Genomic DNA, 20,166 nt, shown 5'->3' with positions numbered 1-20,166 from the left:
GGCATCCTAAGGGAGGCCTGGAACCAATGCCCCATGGATACTGAGAGGCGACGGTACCATAACATACAACAGACTTTGTAACATAAATTACAAAATCTGTGCCCAGTACAGCATTATCAACCTAAAAAAGGATAGTGGAAGACCCTACAGATTTTTCTTAACTTACACATTGTGCAGAATTCTCTTCTGGAAGTTATGGCTTCCAATAACAGCCATGTTGCTTGCTCTCTTTCCTACAATTCAGTCAGCTGAGTTCAAGTGACCTAAGTGTAATACCCTTCAAGTTGCTAGCAACTGAGTTCTTTGATGGAACACAATGACAAAGATACTACATATGAAATATTTGGTATAAATATGTGCCTCCTACATAATATGCAAGATCATCTATAGCCTATTATACATCTATTCATTTTTAAAATGAATCATGTGCTTAGAAATTTTAGGGGGGAGAACATATATATAACCAGAGGTGCCAAGTATTTTAACAGCTCCTAAATAAGGGCAGTTAAAAGACAAGGAATCGATTCCATTCACTTCTCACCCGCAGACTTAATGTCCAGCAGAGTGCTAGACAATATTGCTTCAATATTCTATTACTTTTATCTTATATTAAAATTGGTAACATAAAAAACAAAAAGCATATTTATGACAAATTGTTTTAATTAAGAACTTAAAATCAAAATTTTGAAAAGAGTTTTATGTAGCATTTATTTTTAAATATCATTGGATTCTCGGTTTCAGGCTTTTTCAACATGAAAGGTAGTTTTTAAACTATCTCACTGTCTTGCAGGTTGTCCCAAGAATTAGGAACATGATTACAACCACATTCATTTCTAGAATAAAAAGAAAAAAGTAGGATCATCAAATTGTAACAACTATAAAATCTGCACAGGTTCAAAAGGTAATTGTCACTCTTTAAAAAAGAAAAGAAACCCTAATCAACTAAGGACTCGGACGTAAGATGAAGGCTTACAATTCATACTGATTTATTCACTATTCATGCACTTTAAAAGTACTTTAAAAATCCCGTTCATTTGTCTTCCACTTAAAAAGAGGAAAAAATTTGCCCATAATTGCCTTCTATGTTTTATCTCTGTCTGGAGTTTTAAGTAGTAAGTACATTAAATACAACTTTGTTTTCTAAACAAGAGAAAAGTCTGGCTGTTCAAAGTCTAGAGGAAGTTGGGTTCCTAAGGCAGTCCGTCAGTGTGGGGTCTGAACCACTCTCTAAGGCCGTCTTTCCTAGATTGTCAGCCGCAACACAAGCCTGAGCTGGATGGCTAACACCGAACATGCAAGAAGCGACTTTAAAGGAACAGTTTTCACAATCAGCTAGCTACACCATCACAAATTGCCACATTAAGGTGATCTTTAGGTACCTGTGTCGTTTAAAGACTTTAATAATAGTTAATACCAAAATTCACCAGTTACTAGCAAGTCTGTTTTGGACAACATGTAAAATTTCCTCTTTTGAAATATGCATCTCAATGATTAGGAAAGATCTCTAAGAAAACAAATTCACCTCAAAACTACGCAAATATTTTAAAAGGTTTTTTAAGCTCACAATACTTCAGTATGTGTTTTCAAAGCTTAAACAGTTATGATCACGTGTGAAGATTTTATGGGGAATGAAAGCGATCTGTACTAAAAACTGACTATGGTCTTCCAAAGACCCAGAGAAAAATACCAAGGTAATGCTCAGCCTCACGTCCACTCACACATCTTCGGTGCCAAGCTGGCACAGGCAAAGCACCTTTCTTATCTCTTATAAGAAACTTAGCACACGTCCTTCTAGCAGATTGTCTCCACAGGATGGAGAAGATATTCATTTGATGGAAACCAGTGTTTGTTAAAACATTTTCTACCTCCAAAGCAAACACACTAAAGAGAAGGAGCACTATTTACATAAATTTCTGCCTATCCACACACCACCATTCTCTCCCATTGAAGTGTAGATAAGATCTACTGGCTAGGAATCAAAGAGTAATGTATTTCAACCTAAAGTTTGAATACTGTACATCGTACATCATCAGGACTTTGTTATTGTTAAGTGCTGTAAAGAAAAAGTAGAGAAGGTAGAGGTGGGCAGTCTGTCTAACAGGCATCTTAACACTGGTCCCCATCCCAGTGGAACAAGCAATGCCAGTGTACCAAATGCAATTCCAGACTGTAAGTTTGAAATGTCATTGCCAGCCATTACAGAAGAGGCAAAAGTCCACAGTGGGTGTATGCCAAAAGGTCAAGTGTGACAAAGGACTGGATCCACAGTATGTGTTCTAAAAAAAAAACACAACAACTTGCAATAAAAAAGTGAGTCTTTGACTACTCAAAAGAAACTGACTGCTACTCTACACACACTGTGTTGTGTGCACTTTGTCTACTGGAATGTATTTGAGCTATTAAACTATTAAATAGTAACTGCCTAGATGATCACTGAAAAAGGGACCCTCGCCCAGCCCACATAATTCTTAAATACCACAGTCTACACAAAGATGCTGCTGAACTGAAATACAAATAAGTTAAAATTTTTCAGGAACTAGCAAAGTTCTAGTTTCATTATACATGGAATCAGTAGTAGTGTTGACACTCATTTCTGACTTGATATTCTTTCACAAAGAAAACGGCACATAAGGAAAACGAGTCTTATGCTGTAGGATGGAATGATCTTATAGCTATGGAATCTGGAAAGTTATTTAGAACAAGATGGAAATAGGCTCTACCTAAACTTATGAAAAGAATACTGAAGTGTAAGCATCTGTCGCCATTTAAAGGCATTTGGTGTCAGTATCTTAAAAGACTAAGATGCTTTAAAACAAAACCCTTATAAGAATATCAAAGATTTAGGGAATTATCTTCATAAATAACCAAATGTCTATGGCTTCAACTGTCTGCCCTACTGCCGAGGTAGGTGACCAATATTCATCAAAATAAAACAATCTTTTACAAATTCCCTAAAAAAAACCTTGCATAATCAGTTGGTTTCTTAAACCTGTGTCCAGTTTCTTTTGATGGTTTTTGTTTTGTTTTTCCTTTCAGTCATTTACACTTTTTAAAAGAGGCTGTCCACGCAAGTGTTTCTTTAAGCTCTTGCCGAATAGCACCTCATGTATTCTGTCATCCACGGGTTCTCTGAGGAGGAAGCCTTCACCTTTCTGTTCTTCTCCACATCCACAGAGTGAGCACGCTGTCTTTGAGCAACTAGTTTCCTTTTCTCCACCTGTCTTCTGTTCTTGGCTCGTAATGCTGATTCATGAATCTAAAGAGAGTTCAAAATAAAAGGATAGGAACTTAATGGGCTATTATACTAATGTTCAACAAAGGTTGCAATGAAGCTGGCTACTGCCAGGTCACCTGCAGCAGGGCAGAGTCAAGCCCTGCCTCTCTATGTAGTTCTTCTTTACATAAATGGCTTTACATAGAAGAGCCATTCTCACTTCATGCTATTCTCACTTGATTCATATCAGGGATAATGAAACTAAGCAACAGCAAATTAAATGTTAGAAATGGTAAGCAAGCAATTTGCATGTACTTCTAGAGTTGGCTCTGGAGAGCTGTCCGAACTGCTTAGCATTAAGCATAAGTATTTCATCGAAGACTTATAAACAGCTCATAAAAAGCAGGGAAAATAAAAGAACTTTAAATGTTTAACATCAGTATACCAAAGACATCTCAAAGGATTTTACCACCTAAGACATCTTATACTACAGATAAATCCTGTTAAAATTAATCCCATGGACTTGTCAGAGATCTTTTGTTAAACAGCAGCTTTGTTGTCTCAAATATCACTCCAAATAACACCATCTGCTGGGGTCCCGATGTCTGTTCAGTGAAATTTTCATTATGCTATTTATCCAGAACTCAAGCAGTTTGCAGTTTCCCTTTCTGCTTCCTTAAACGCATCCTTTGCTTTAGGCTATCCTAAGAGTATTAATGCTAACATACATGTTTTGTGACTACACCCATGAAGCTCCTCTCATTTGAAATGTTCCCGGGTCTTGACACAGGGAGACAAGCTAAGGCTAAGTAAGGGGAGGACTAAAGCTCCTGAGAGTAAAATGCATTTGTTACAGATGAACAGGGGACATGCAGCCATTTGAATTTAATCAGAAGAGCAAAAGGGAGTCTATGGCAGATGCCAAGCAATCAGTCAGACAAACCAAAGATAAAGGTGTCAAAGAAGTGCCAGGTTATCGAAGCTGAAGGAAACTAAAATGGCTCAAGAGACCAGTGGCAAATCCAGATGGGCCATTACCAGCCTTGGCTGTGCTGCTCCTCCTGACCTCCCGGCCCCGCGGGAACTTGCGAACCCCAACTCCATCTACATCTTTGCCTGGCTTGGTGTCACTAAACCCTTCTGGGTAACTCCCAGCCTAAACCCCTCGCTCTCCAGGCCACCAACATACAGAATCCTCCGTTGGTTAATCAGAAGTTCCGTTCGGGAGTTCCCCAACCCACCACGCTATCCCCTAAGATTTCCTATGGGCCCAAAGCACTCAGTGACCAAAGGACGTGATGCCAGATGACAGGCGCGTGGCCCAGCTCGCCACTCTCAAAGGGAACACACAACCACAAGGGCCCAGAGCGTACCTCGTGCACAGGAGCGGACGCGCAGACGTTGTGAGTCTTCTGGCTTCCCGTATCCGTCTGTTTTTCTCCCCAGCCATAAAGAGCAAACGGATGCTTGTTTTCTTTTATTTTACTCGATGATCTTTGGGGACTTTTGACCGCTTTCCTGTTTCCTCTAGCAAATAAGGCACTTGGTTGCTGTCGAGGCTCAGTACTGGTGGGTGATTGGTCAGTTTCTCTTGTTCTGGTTTGTTGTTCAGGTTTATCTTCTACATCTTTCACTGGCAGTGCTTTTGAAGAGAGATAAATGAGATGAAAATACTTTGAAATCAGATTTATATGTAATTACTTAAAATATTTAGGTTGAAAAATCATAATGCTCAATTAAGTCAGTAACATTTTCACTTATGGCTCAACTCATACGAGTTAAAGCAGAAACTTAAAGCAGAAACTCGGGAACAAGTTAGCATAATTTTCAAACCATTTATCTCATTTTAAAATCAACAACAAATATACCAAGATTGAACCAAGCCTATTCAAAAGCAACCACTGCCACTCCGATTCTGAGATTTAGCACCTGGAATGTTAAAAGCTAGACAGCACCACGCCGTAAGGGCTTTCTCCACAATCCCCCAAAATAAATCCAATCATCTCAATTTTGCTTTCCTTCAGGGAAAGATCTGGATTTGTGGTCATTCTCCAGCAGCTGCAGAAAGTAGATGTTTGAGTTACTGCACCCGAAAATGCTCCTTAGTCCTTCCGTGCTCCACCTGAGAGCCGCCTCCTTCACTGGAAAGCCCCTCTGCCCAACAGGCAGTGGTTTCCATCGTTACCGCCTACGTGCGCAGCCAGGCATTCCCCTGTGGGGAGAGCTAAAAATGAGGGCGCCAGCCGGGCGCGGTGGCTCACACCTGTAATCCCAGCATTTTGGGAGGCCGAGGCGGGTGGATCACGAGGTCAGGAGATCAAGACCATCCTAGCTAACATGGTGTAACCCCGTCTCTACTAAAAATACAAAAAACTAGCCGGGCGTGGTGGCGGGCACCTGTAGTCCCACTTACTTACTCGGAGGCTGAGGCGGGAGAATGGCGTGAACCCGGGAGGCGGAGCTTGCACTGAGCCGAGATCACGCCACTACACTCCAGCCTGGGCGACACAGCAAGACTCCGTCTCAAAAAAAAAAAAAAAAAACCGCCCCAGTTTTAAGGGAGCTTCCCCAACGCTTGCAGCAGAAATGACTCCATGAATCAGGCCCGGGTCTGTACCACAGCCCTAAATTCTGGGGAACCCCCCGTGGTAAATGTGGCTGCCCCACCTAAGGGGAACCTCAGATAGCAAGGATGTACTCCAAAAAATACCTGTTCCCCTGAATTACCTTTTATGAGTTTCCCATTTATTATTTTGTAAGGTTTTTTTTCTTTTGAGACAGAGTCTCACTGTCGCCCAGGCTGGAGTGCAGTGGCGCGATCTCGGCTCACTGCAAGCTCCACCTCGTGGGTTCATGCCTTTCTCCTGCCTCAACCTCCCGAGTAGCTGGGACTACAGGTGCCCACCACCACGCCCAGCTAATTTTTTTTGTACTTTTAGTAGAGATGGGGTTTCACAGTGTTAGCCAGGATGGTCTCGATCTCCTGACCTCATGATCCGCCCATCTCGGCCTCCCAAAGTGCTGGGATTACAGGCATAAGCCACCGCGCCTGGCCAAGCCTTTCTTTTTTATGAAATCAATGCAATTCGGTATAAACCCTTTGTGAGCCTGTTTCCTTCCACCTATAGCTCCGCTGAAGTAAGAGTTCCTGATGAGTCTAGGGCTCCGAGGTGCCCCAGTTGTTTAGGCCACAGGAGATGCTTTGTTTCAGGTGCTCCAGAGTTTTGCTGTTGGTTATGATGCTATTTTTTTGCTTCCTTTTTCAGAGACAGGGTCTTGCTCTGTCGCCCAGGCTGGAGTGCAGTGGCGCAGTCATAGCTCACTGCAGCCTCAACGTCCTGGGGTCAAGTGATCCTCCCACCTCAGCCTCCTGGGTGTGTGCCACCAGGCCCGGGTAATTAAAACAATTTTTTTTTTTTTTTTGTAGAGATGGGGTCTCACTGTGTTGATCAGGCTGCTCTTAAACTCCTGGCCTCAAACAATCCTCCTGCCTCAGCCTCCCAAAGCACTGGGATTACAGGCCTGAGGCACCGCACCCAGCCATCAGTGATGATTTATTTTATAGACTCTGCTATTACAATCTATATAAGGTCTCATCACCTCTGTAGGACAGAATTTTGCCATTACTTTTAGTTGTGACTCTTCTCTTGGCTATTTCTACTTCCCTTTAAAGTTGAAGGAACCCCTGCATGGGCAGTGCAGGCAAATTGGCACATACTTGTAAGAAACCTTTAGAGGTCATCTGCCATGTCTACCTTCAGGGATGACCCTGACTCTAGCAAACCACTGCATTTATTACTAAACATTTGAAGGAACAGACACTTCATGTCTGAATCTGGGTGTAATGTTCTGCATCGGTGTGCATCATCTCTTTAAACCCAGCACTGGAGTTGCTGGGGATGAGGCAGGACACCAGCCTTCCATTTCATCATGAGACGATATCCATTCACTGTTCAAACGTTTATCTGAGTGATGTGTCCACACGCTCTCCTCTCCTCTTCCCTGGTGTTTAAGAAGAAAAGGAAAGAAGAGATCATCAGGACCAAGACGAAAGGGAAAGAGAAGTGGGGAAGTGCAAGCAAGAACTGTACAGTGGCACAGTGATACTGAGAGACTCTGAGAGAAGAGCAGCCACCCAGGTCATCTTCAATGATTCACTTCCCCTCTCTTCCTCCTGTTCCAGGCGTGTCTAGCCCAGATCTCCCACAGAAGCCTGCCCATAGAAGGCAATAAGGATTTTGCTGAAAGGGCAATCTGGGGCTAGCCGGGCAGAAAACAGGAAAGAGAATTCCAGAAAGAGGCAGTGGCTTCTTCAATGGCATGGAAAGAAGAGAAAAGAGGGAATTATAAGTAGTTCAAAATGGCAAGTACGTAGAGTCGATGGATGAAGGCCTGGAGCAGATAGCATGGGGAAAATAAAGGCTTTCCATGCCAAACTCTGGCATTTTTATTTTATTCTGGAGATGAAGAATCATCACAGGAGGACTTTAAGCTGCAAAATGACATGGTCCTATTTGTATTTTCAGAATGAGGCCCCTATCTCACACGTGGAGGATGGGTGAGATCAGAAATAGGGGCAGAGAGGCCAGTTAGAAAAACACACTGATCAGACCAGCTGGGAGGTGGTGCCAGGATGCTTTGTTTTAACAAGGCCCCTCCAGCCAAGCACGGTGGCTCAAGCCTGTAATCCCAGCACTTTGGGAGGCCAATGCTGGTGGATCACCTGAGGTCTGGAGTTCGAGACCAGCCTGACCAACATGGTGAAGCCCCGTCTCTACTAAAAGTACAAAAATTAGCCGGGCGTGGTGGCACACACCTATGATCCCAGCTACTCAGGAGACTGAGGCAGGAGAATCGCTTGAACCCAGGAGGCAGAGGTTGCAGTGAGCCGAGATCACACCATTGCACTTTAGCCTGGGCAACAAGAGCAAAACTCCATCTCAAAAAAAAAAAAAATAAGGCCCCTCCAAAGCAGACAGCCCAGCAACACTGCATCAGACTGACAGGTGGATAGACAGACACCAGGAGGAAACCAGGAAGGACCATGTGGTGCTGGGTTCTGTGGCTCCTGGAGGTGTTCTGAGTGGATGGTCATGCTGTCCTCTGGCATAGGCTCCCCAAAGGATCAGGAAAGGGTGCTTGTCACCTCGGAAGACACTCCTGGTCCCAGCGGCCAGACCTTCAACTGGAGCTCAGGAGAGACAATAGCATGAGATGAAAGCCACGGCTCTGGGTGTGGACCATGTCACCCAGAAGAAACGCAGAGCCAGAAGACAGGAGGCACAAACAGGCCCGGGGACGCCGTTATTTAATGTGCAGGCAAAGAAAGGAGAACCCGAGACGAGGGCAGAGGAAGGGTAGCAAGACAGTAAAAAAATAATAACCAGGAAAGAGGCCGAGCAAAGAGTTTCAGAAAAAGAAAGCGCAATTAACAGTCCAAAAATTACAAAGAGATTGGTACGATGAAGATGAAGAGACTTTGCCATGGCAGCTCGGTGGTCACTGGTGCCAGAGGGGAGGTGTGGGAAAGTCCAGGCTTTGGAACCAGACCCCAGCCGGCTGAGGACTCAACAGAGTGGAGCCCACCCACCCTGGTTCTGGGAGGCCACTGGGCACACCCTCCCCACTAAGGATGACGTGGAAAAGCTACATGAAATTCAAGAGCGGCCCCAGGTTAACAATGTCTATGGGTACCCAGCACAAGAAACTAAAAAATCTTCTCAGGAAATCCTTAGGCCTCAAGTTATTCCTAGAAATAGCTTTTCCAACACAAAGGCCAGTGTGTTGTAAAGATAACCAGGCACACAGGAGGGTGGGCAACAAGGGGGACCTGGAGAAGCAAGAGGCCTGAAATCCAAGGAGTCTTATTCAGACTACAAAATAGCTGTGCTTATAGAAAAAGACACAAGAATTATCTGCAACAGGAGGAGAGAAAAGATGGAAAATACAGAAGAGAAAAGGGAAAACTCATCACTGTAACATTAATATTTATAAAACTCTTTTGTAAAACTCTTGAAATAGTGGCTGGCACAGGAGAAGTGTATGTAAGTGTGGTATTATTATATCCGTGTGTGTGTGTCTCTATGTGATTCGTTTTTGTCCATAGTTCGTGGCTCCTAACTCCTATAGCCCCTTGTTCCAGCCTTTTGTTATATAATGTTGGATGTGTTAAACCTCAGGGTCAGGCCCACAGAAAAAGAATCTCTCCTGCTCTCCTTTGCCCTGCCCCTAGGCAGGACTCTAATCTTTCAACCTTCCGATTGTAGCTGAGCTTGGGAGGTTCCTGGAGGCTGGCGAGAGAGTATGGAAGCTTCTCACCCCTTTCCCCATATCTCACCCTGTTCATCTCTTCATCTGTGTCCTTTCTAATACCTTATTATTATTATTATTATTATTATTATTATTATTGTTATTATTATTATTGTTATTATTATTATTATAAGAGACAGAATCTTGCTCTGTTGCCCAGGCTGGAATGCAATGTTGCAATCTCAGTTCACAGCAACCTCCGCCTCCCAAATAGCTGGGATTACAGGTGTGTGCTGGGCTCAAGCAATTCTCTCGCCTCAGCCTCCCAAACAGCTGAGATTACAGGTGTGTGCCACAATGTCCAGCTAATTTTTGTATTTTTAGTAGAGACGGGGTTTCATCATGTTAACCAGGCTGGTCTCGAACTCCTGACTTCAAGTGATCCACCTGCCTCAGCCTCCCAAATTGCTGGGATTACAGGCGTGAGCCACCATGCCTGGCCTCTTAATATCCCTTATAATAAACCGGCAAACATTGTTTCCCTGAGTTCTGTGAGCCACTCCAGCAAATTAAACCTAAACGGGGATCATGGGAACCCCAGTTTGAAGATGGTCGGTCAGAAGTTCCCAAAGCCTGGACTTTCGACTGGTGGGAAGGAGGGGGCAGTCTGTGAGACTGAGCCTTCAACCTGTGGGACCTGACGCTATCTCCAGGCAGACAGTGTTGGAACTGATTGCTTGCTTGCTGGTAGGGAAATAGCCCCACATATTTTGGGGTCACAGAAGTCTGTGTTGATGGTGGTTGTGTGACAACAGAGGAAAGAGTTTGAGAGTTTTTTCTAAACAGTAAGTATATGTTTCTAAAATCCTGTTTGAAAAAATAGTTTAAAATAAAGTCTTCTTCAAACAAAAACAGCATTATCCACCAGTTACGGTGGAAGATTACAATGCCCCTCTCAGTAATTGGCAGATCATTCAAATAAAAATAAATTCAGTCTCAATTTAGAACTGGGCGGTCCAATACAATAGCCATGAACCAGATGTGGTTAGTAAATATAAATTGTAATTAATTAATTAAAAGTAAATAAAATTAAAGATTCAGTTCCTCAGTTACACTAGTTATTGTTCAAGTGCTCAATACCCACATGTGGCTAGTGGCTACCCTGGTAGACAGCACAAATGGAGAACACCCCCATCATCACAGAGAGGGCTGTACTGAACATCTGATTTTCCAAATGTATTTAAACAGAATTAATAAACTTGCCCTAATGGGTATATATAGAACACTGAACCCAACAACTGCAGAATATAAATGTTTATCAATCATATATGGAACATTTATAAGAATCTGCATATCCAAGGCCATAAAGAAATCTTAAGATATTTACAAAATTGAAATTATGTAGAATGTATTCTCTAACCACAATGTAATTAAACTAGATACAACAAAAAAACTTCAAAAAATCCCTCCCAGTTTTGAAATTTAAGAACATTTCTAGCCACCGAGCTGTACACTTTATTTATTTATTTATTTAGAAATGGAGTCACACTCTGTCGCCCAGGCTGGAGTGCAGAGGTGCGATCTCAGCTCACTGCAACCTCCACTTCCTGGGTTCAAGTGAGTCTCCTGCCTCAACCTCCCCAGTAGCTGGGACTACAGGCGCCCGCCACCACGCCTGGCTAATTTTTTGTATTTTTTAGTAGAGACGGGGTTTCACCATGTTGGCCAGGCTGGTCTCGAACTCCTGACCTCAAGTGATCCACCCACTTTGGCCTCCCAAAGCCTCCCAAAGTGCTGGGATTACACGCATGAGCCACTGCACCCCGCCAAACTGCACACTTTAAATCAGTTAAAGAAGGCCAGGCACGGTGGCTCATGCCTGTAATCCCAGCATTTGGAAGGCTGAGGCAGGAGGATCACTTGAGCTCAGGACTTTAACACCAGCCTGGCCAGCATAGAAAAATCCTGTCTCTATCAAAAAAAAAAGAAATTTTTTTTTTTCATACAGGTTCTCACTCTGTTGCCCAGGCTGGAGTGCAGCAGCATGACCTTGGCTCACTGCAACCTCTTCCTCCCAGAGTTAAGCAATCCTCCTACTTCAGCCTCCCAAGTAGCTGGGACTACAGGTGCACACCATCACACCTGACAAATTTTGTATTTTTTGGAAGAGACAGGGTTCCATCACATATCCCAGGCTGGTCTTGAATTCCTGGGCTCGAGTGATCTGCCCACCTCAGCCTCCCAAAGTGTTGGGATTATAGGCATAAACCACTATGCCCAGTGCCAGTTCAACCCCCCCCCATTTTTTTTTTTTCTTAATTAGCCAAGTACGGTGGCATGCAGCTGCGGTAGAAGCTACTTGGGAGGCTGAGGTGGGAGGATGCTTGAGCCCAGGAGGTTAAGGCTGCAGTGAGTGATGACTGTGCCACTGCACTTGAGCCTGGATGACAGGGCAAGACCCTGTCTCAAAAATAAATAAGGCCAGGCACATGGCTCACGCCTGTGATCCCAGCACTTTGGGAGGCTGAGGTGGGTACCTTGCCTTAACTCAGGAGTTCAAGACCAGCCTGGACAACATGGGGAAACCCTGTCTCTACTAAAAATACAAAAAATTAGCCAGGTGTAGTGGTACATGCCAGTGGGCCCAGCTACTCAGGAGGCTGAGGTGGGAGGATCACTTGAACCTGGAAGGCAGAGGTTGCAGTGAGCCAAGATCATGCCACTGCACCCCCGCCTAGGTGACAGAGTAAGATTCCATCTCAAATAATAATAATTAACAAATAAATAATAAAATGGTTAAAATCATAACATGTATTATGTGTATTTCAGCACCATTTTTCAAAATTTCAAGTAGTGGTAATAGAGGGCATTCCTTTCTTAATTCTGATATTATTGGGAATGCTTCTCGTTTCCTCATTGAGCATAACGTTTGCATTAGGTGTTTTTGTTTGTCTGTTTGTTTGTTTGGAGACAGTCTCGCTCTGTCACCCAGGTTGCAGTGCAATGGCATGATCTCAGCTCACTGCGACCTCCACCTCCTAGCTTCAGGTGATTCTTGTGCCTCAGTCACCCAAAGAGCTGGGATTACAGGCACGTGCCACCACATCCACCTAATTTTTGTATTTTTAGTAGAGATGGGCTTTTGCCATGTTGACCAGGCTGGCATATATGTTTTCTTTAAAAAATAAATGTTTCTTTACATGAATACTATACATAAATGTTAAATTTTATGAATTTTTGTGACTATTTTTTAAAATCATAATGACAATTTGAAAATGAGTTAGAATAAAAATGTTATATGGCAAAACATATGTGATGTAGCTAAAACAGTTATCAGAGGGAAATTTATAACGTGACATGAACATATCAAAAAAGAAAGGCAGGCGGCAAAAAAATCAATGATAAGCATCCATCTCAAAAAGTTAGAAAAATTAAACTAAGGAAAAAATAATAATAAATGAATGAAAATATACAATATAGAGAATCCACAAATCCTTAGTGTGGGGAAAAACTAAACAAATTCACAAACCTCTGGCAAGTCTGATCAAGAAACAGAGAAAAAAGTAAAAATAAAAATCAGTTAAACAAATATGGCAAATTGGAGGGTTCAGGTTAAATCTGCACTGAAAACCTGTGCCTTAGAGTTCCTTAAAGCTTAGAGTCTCTTCCTCTCCAAATCCTACTAAAGTGAAGGGAAAAAGGTATAAAGCCACAAGGACAGACAGCAAGGGGGGTGATGACATCAGGCAAAAGGCATCAATAAAATTTGGAGGAAAAGAAAAGCAGGTGAAGAGGTAAAAATGGCCTCACAGAACTGAGTAGGATGAATCCGGGAAAGGCCTCCAGGACAGAAGCTGAGCCCTCGAAAGAATCACATGAGCCAGGTGTGGTGGCTCACATCTATCATCCCAGCACTTTGGGAGGCCAAGGCCGGAGGACTGCTTGAGCTCAGGAGTTTAAGACCAGCTAGGCAACATAGCAAGGCCTCATCTCTACTAAAAATTAAAAATAAAAAAATAGCCAGGTATAGTGACGCACACCTGTGGTCCCAGCTACTCAGGAGGCTGAGGCTGGAGGATTACTTGAACCCAGGAGGTCAGTGCTGCAGTGAGCTTAGATCATGCCATTGCACTCCAGCCTAGGCAACAGACTGAGACCCTGTCTCAAAAGAAAAAAAAAAATGAAACAGTTGTACAAGGCGCCAGCTTCCTCAGAAAGCTAGTGAAGTGGATTCTCTTTTCCAAAAGTTCAGTATCAATCAGCACCGCAGCCCTCATGCTCTTCTGACTATAATATGGATGTGCTCTGTTGAGAGTTGGGATCCATGGGTCCTCCCCTTGAACCTGGGCAGACTTTTATAATAGGGTGATGTGAAAATAATTGCAACAAGTAATAACTTCCCCAGCGAGGGTAGAATGGGGTGAGAAAGGGCCTGCAAAGCTCCTGAGGATAAGAGAGAACAAGCAACGCAGCATCCACCTGGGTCTGTCTCCGGATGCTGTCCTTATAGGCCAGCCAGTGTGTTCTGAGGAAGGCCAGGCACAGGAAGAGGTCATGCATGTGAGGGTCCCAGCAACAGCCTGGCCGGGTCCCTCCAACCTGGAGCCTTCCAGTACAGGCTGCAGACAAGATATCTCACTGCCCAGGGCCAACTTCCAGCCCAGGAAACCAGAGCAGCAGCAAAGGAGGACAGCAGGCCAGGAGCCTCCGTATCCGGGGGTTCTGCATCTGCAGACTCACTCAACCATGAATTGAAAATATTTGAGAAAAATAAACAAAAAATAATACAACAATAAAAAGTAATACAAATTAAAAATACAGTAGAAAAACTACATAGTATTTAATTGTATTAGGTATTCTAAGTTATCTAGAGATGATTTAAAGTATTCGGGGGATGTGCACAGGTTATATGCAAATACTACACCATTTTATATAGGGACTTGAATATCCACGGATTTTGGTATCTGTGGGGGTAATTTGGATGCAATCTCTCACAGATACCTAGGAACAACTGTTTTTACTAATTTTAAGTTACTAATTTTCAAGGTAATTTTGTTACACAGCAATTGACACTTCTATATTCTTTCCCCTAACTCATGTGCCAGGTAGTCGCTCCTCTCCTACCCAGAAGGCCTGTAGATTTCAGTCTCAAGAGGCAGGAGGCTTGGACTTCAGATGGCCCTAGGGACAGCAGAAGCCAAAGGAAACAGCTTCTTGAAAATAGAATTAGGTGAAAGGCCTCATGATAAAGGAAACCCCTCCTGGACACCTTCCTCTGCCTCTGTTCCCAGGATGCTGGTGCCAGGCTTATTCCCCATGAGACAGGAGACTGCAGATGCACTGTCTGGGCAGCTCACTCAAGAGACGCTGGCAGGTGTACATGTTTGGAGTCCCCAGAGGAACAGCTGGGTCCTCATCCAATTACAGAAAACAGGCATCCCCCATGCACAGAGCTCCTAAAGAGCTCTTTCAGGCCCTACTCTTAAATATGAGCAGACAGGCTAAGAGCAAACATCTGAGCACATCCTCTATTAGTAAGGAAGAGACCAAAATTATGCAGAAAAAGGCAAGGCAGGGAATGGAAGACAGCTTTCAAAAGATATTTCTGGCCTTTTTTTTTCTCTTATTTATTTATTTTTTCTTCTTTGTAAGTTAAAAGAAATCTGAAAACAGAATGCTATTTTTTTTTTAATGTAAAGAACATTAGGGACCAAAAATAGATGATCTCTTGGGAATTTAAAGCTAAGGTGAAAATTTAAAATTTCAATAGAAATGCTGGGAGATAAAATTGAAGGGTTCTCCCAGAAAATAGAACCAAAAATTCCAAATTCCAATGTAGAAACATTTTTAAGAAAAAATGTTAGAAGACTGATCCAGGAGGTACACCATCCAACTAAGGATAATTATAGAAAGAGAAAATAAAGCATATGGAGCACAGAAAATTATTTTTAAACAGCAAAATAGGAAATATCACTGAACTGAAAGAAGCTTCCAGAATGAAAAGGGCCAGCCAAATGAATGAAAAAAAGACACACACAGGCACATCACAAAATTTCAGAACATCTCCTAAAAAGATAAAAAGCTAAAATAAAAAGGATAAAAAGAATCTCCTAAAAGTTTCCAACAAAACAACAAAAACAAACGTAGTGGGGTCACACACACAAAGCAGGCGTCAGAATGGCATGGTACTTCTCAACAGTATGACCAGAAGCTAGGATTCAGTGTTATCATAACGCCTCAAATGCTGAGGTTTCCAATCTAGATTTATCTACCTTGCCAAAATGTCAATCCTGGATATAATGAAGGCATTTTCAGATATGCAAGGTTACAAAATTTCTAATTCCCACGCAATATTTTACAGGAGGATCTACAGAGGATGTGTTCCATCAAAAGGAAGGAATAGGCCAAGCAAAAGGAAGACTTGAGATGTGCAAGACAGGGGATCACACAAAGGAGGGAAATGGTAAAGAAAGCGCAGTTCAGCAGCTGTGCCAGGGCTGGACAGTATAAAATCTAGACTGGAACAAGACGATCAAGGGCTCAAAAAAAAAAAAAAAAAGTGTCCAAGGGAAAAAAATAAAATCAGATGAATAGAACACCTAATATATCTGACATATGGCAAGTTTCACAGTACTATCAGACCATTTCAGGCATCAGTGATAGCTACCACAAATAAGAAATAAGAAACAGTGACAGGCAGTGATAGGTAGCTTATTTTTAAATAATCCTATTACTGGAGTAGGAGCAAAAAACAAAAACGAAATGAGCAATAAAAAAGTGAAACTATTAACTTCAGGAAAACCATAAATTTTAACAAAAAAAATGTAATCAGAATATATTACATGGCTCACCTGCAAATATTTACACAGTCATAATTCAAACACAGAACAGAGATTAAACAAAGCAATCATACAGTTAATATTGTGGGGATCTGGTGAAGACAAGATGGGTGTTGGTATGTGTCTGGGGGTAGAATAGGGAAGGCAGAGCTAAGATCCTGAGCTAAATCTTCATCTCCCATAATGGGAAGTCACTAAATAATGTTCATAATGGGAAGTCAGTAAATAATGTTCACAATCAAAAAAGCCAACAGATAAGTTTAAATGAAAAGAGGGTGGCCAATGCTGAAAGGAAAGTGAAATTGAGTTGAAAGCAGCAAGGGACATATGTGGGAAATGGGGCAAGATCATATTTTTTTCATTTTAAGTGAAATTTTTAAAATTACTGCATATGTAAACTTTGCTAAAAATAAAATCTAACCTAAAAAGAAAACGTGACTATGAAGTAAGGAATGGGAGACAGTCTAGACCACTCTTCACAGCATATTGGCTATGGGAGGAAAATAATCTCTCTCTCTCACACACACACACACACACACACACACACACACACAGAATTTCCTAACAGCTTTTTAGTATCCATTCCTTAAATAGGAATAAAAAACCAAGGATCATTAGACATTTCAAAAAAGCACCTAACATGAAATAGAGAATTGCCAGCAAAAAGAAACAAAGAGGCAGGGGTGAAAGACTGCTGAAGAAACACAGGAAGAGAAGAAAACAAACAAAAACTTCTAATATATATCCTCAGTAAGATAAAACCCTATATGCATGAATCAGGAACCAGATACTGTGTTTTGAAAAGAAATAAAAAGGGAAGGAAAGGAGTGAGGGAAGGAAGGGAATAAATGGCAGCCCAGAAAACAATTCAAGAGCTCTTAAATTTAAAAGAAAAATAGGATCTGAAAGACCCTGAAAGCTTCCTGAGGGGGACACGTTACCTATGAAAGATCAAGATCAAGAATCATAACGATGCAGGCTGTAACATCAGCAGTCATAACACATAAGGAGGAATGCCTCCAGACAACTTTTCCAACCTACAATTCCATGCCCAGCCACACTCACCAAACTGTAAGGGTAGAATAAAGCTACCTCTTGGCATTCAAAGAAAACTAACCTCTGAACCATCCTTTCTCAGGAATCTACTAGAAGATGTGCTCCACCAAGAAGGGGTAAACCAAGAAAGAAAATGACATGACAGCCACACGACAGAGACTCAAACCCAAGAGAGAAGCCAAGAAAGGTCCTAGGAGGATGGCCAAGGGCCCTCCCAAGATGCCAACCAGGCAGCAGGCCACAGGAGCAGCAGCCAGCCCGGATAGAAGTAGGTCAGGGGCCCTGGGAGGAGTGACTTTAGATGACAAGAGTGATAGAGAACCTGATGTGTTGGTTATATTGTGAAAGAAAAAAGGGAATCATGGGAAACAGTATGGGTCAGCTTTGAGTAACTTTTTCCATGGGCACAGTATGGTAGATACTAATTATGAATCCAACAAACTCTATCACGACTGTACTGAGCAGGTGTGGAGATGGGTCGTGTCTGTGTGGGTGAGGAGAGCAGTAAAAAAGAATTAAAGTCAACAGATAATGTTAAAAACTGAAAGAAAAAAAAAGCAATCAAATATCAATAAAAGCCACATTACTTGGAGGTACAGAAATAAATACCAAAGGAAAAACCAGGGTGTTATGTGTGGCAGGAGGCTGATGTGCTTTTGTAGTAAGTCAGATGGAACTACGTGATTCTATATGCATCTGTGGCTTCAGGGAAAGTAAGAACTTTTATATTTCATAGAAACTCAAAAGAGTGCTCATTGCACTAGTATTTAAAACCATCTACTTAAAAACTAGGATATTTAATCTTGTGCAAGCAACACAGGAGTCAAGAGAGCCTCTTACAGGTGGGAGCAAAACAAAAGATACTGCGACTGTGAGTCCTGAAAGCAGAAAACATCCTTTCTTCTTCCTGATGCCTAAACCAGAAATGTTAGCAGGGAAGAAATAATTGAGAGGACGCTCTCTCTAAGGAAACCAAAAGAATCATGAACTCAGACCTTACCCGAGCTGGTAAACACAGGCACCATCCATAGCACAATGCTGCCTAAAAATTGTATTTACATTGCATATAAATATTTGACAGCTCCATCACAAACAATAAAAGATGGGGGAGAGAAAAGTCATTTAGCCTGATAAAGTACATCTCAATTTAGCTAGCAGATCAGCACCCACAGGAATAATCTGGAAGGCATGTTCCCTACCCCCTCCACCTTCTGTTATTTGCATTTCTAGCAGTGATCACTGAAGCATCAGGATTTGTGGGAATTCACAAGTAACATGATGATGGCAGGAGGCAGCCCTGCCTCCGATGATGTGCTGAAAATAGCTGAAGATGGTAAAACCAAGAGCAAAGCAACCCGGCTCACAGCCGAAATTTCATCTCCTCCTCAGCCTCTCACAGAGAAGCCAGGAAGAGTCTGATTGGCTTGCAATCGGGTAAACAAAAATAAACACATAAGTGAATAAAGTCACTGATCCTGAGCTTCCGTTTCTTCATCTATAAAACTGAGATTAGGGCCGAGGATGGTAACTCACTCCTGTAATCTCAACACTTCGGGAGGCCGAGGCGGGCGCATCACTACGTCAGGAGTTTGAAATCAGCCTGACCAACATGGTGAAACCCCGTCTCCACCAAAAACCCAAAACTTAGCCGAGCGTCGTGGCGCGTGCGTGTAATCCCAGCTACTCGGGAGGCTGAGGCAGGAGAATCGCTTGAACCCGGGAGGCAGAGGTTGCAGTGAGCTGAGATCGCGCCACTGCACTCCAGCCTGGGCTACAGAGCGAGACTCCGTCTCAAATGAAAAACACACACACACACACAGATTAAAACAGGGTCTCTTTTAGGATTGGTTTGAACATTAAATGACAACATACATATTCCTAGATCAGTGATTGAATGTCTAACAGGCTCCCAATACATTTTCCATGTTTTCCTCACTCAAGCCTTTTTAAAATCCAGTGATCTGGTGGTGCCTGGCCAACGTAAGAGGAGCAGGAAGGAACCATTGGTTACTCCAGGCTGTACTGAGGCGTTCAACTGGGTCCTTGGCACCAGCCTCACATGCTGACAGTCCCCAGTCTACAACCCTCTGGGCAGGAAAGAAGGTGAAGGGCCATGGCTGAAAACACGCGCAGCGCCACCGGCGCTTTCGGATCTGGAGGGGCGAGGGAGGATGGGGTGGGACGGAAGGGGAGAGGACCTAGCACTTACAAAGATGCTTTCACAGCCAAGTTATACAACACTCCATGTAAACAAATGCAAAATATTCTTTAGGGACAGCGCAGCGAGGTCGGGGAGTTAATACGAAAAACAACGGCCCCATTCATCAGACAGAAAGCTTAGCCCTGTGGTTCTTAACCTTTTGGGTCACCTTTGAGAATATGATGAAAGCTGGGGCTCCTCTGATCAAAAATGGGCGCTTAGAAATAAGCAGATGGGACTCAGTGGTTCGCCAAGCCGCAGAGGCCCACAAGGGAAGACCCCGGACTCAGCCAGCGGCGCTTGAATTGAGTTCACTGCTGGCTCGATCGAAAGCCACCTAATTAAGCAAATAAAGGGTAGCAAAGGCTGCCACCTTCCTTATTTTGTCAGGAGAGTCGGATTCTGTCAACCGGAAAAAAAAAAAAAAAAGGAAGAGCCCACTCCAAGCGGCGCAAGAAATAGAGATCAGCTGCTCAGAGCTTCGAGCAAACGGTCCCTGCGCGCAGGCCCCTCGCGTTCCCCTCCAGGCCCAGTACCTGGCAGAGCCGCGTCCTCCGCGTCCTCGGCCTCCGCGTCCCCGGCCTCCGCGCCCTGCTCCTCTGGGGCCC

At 43.1% G+C, this 20,166-nt stretch overlaps 1 protein-coding gene across 1 annotated transcript in view; it reads right to left on the bottom strand.

Moving 5' to 3' along the window:
- Positions 1–640: 640 nt before the first annotated feature.
- The window catches only part of CCSAP (centriole, cilia and spindle-associated protein), a 66,625-nt gene continuing 47,099 nt past the window's right edge, over positions 641–20,166 (bottom strand). The window contains exons 5-7 of the mRNA XM_011933438.1: positions 20,095–20,161; positions 4,588–4,856; positions 641–3,256 (exon numbers count right to left, since the gene is read on the bottom strand). Of these exons, the coding sequence (XP_011788828.1) occupies positions 3,080–3,256; positions 4,588–4,856; positions 20,095–20,161 (513 nt within the window). The 3' untranslated portion in view covers positions 641–3,079. The remainder of the gene's footprint in view (positions 3,257–4,587; positions 4,857–20,094; positions 20,162–20,166) is intronic.

The sequence above is a fragment of the Colobus angolensis genome, unplaced genomic scaffold (assembly GCF_000951035.1).
Source record: "Colobus angolensis palliatus isolate OR3802 unplaced genomic scaffold, Cang.pa_1.0 Scaffold126, whole genome shotgun sequence".
NCBI classification, from domain to species: Eukaryota; Metazoa; Chordata; class Mammalia; order Primates; family Cercopithecidae; genus Colobus; species Colobus angolensis.
This window is presented reverse-complemented; position numbering and strand designations above follow the sequence as displayed.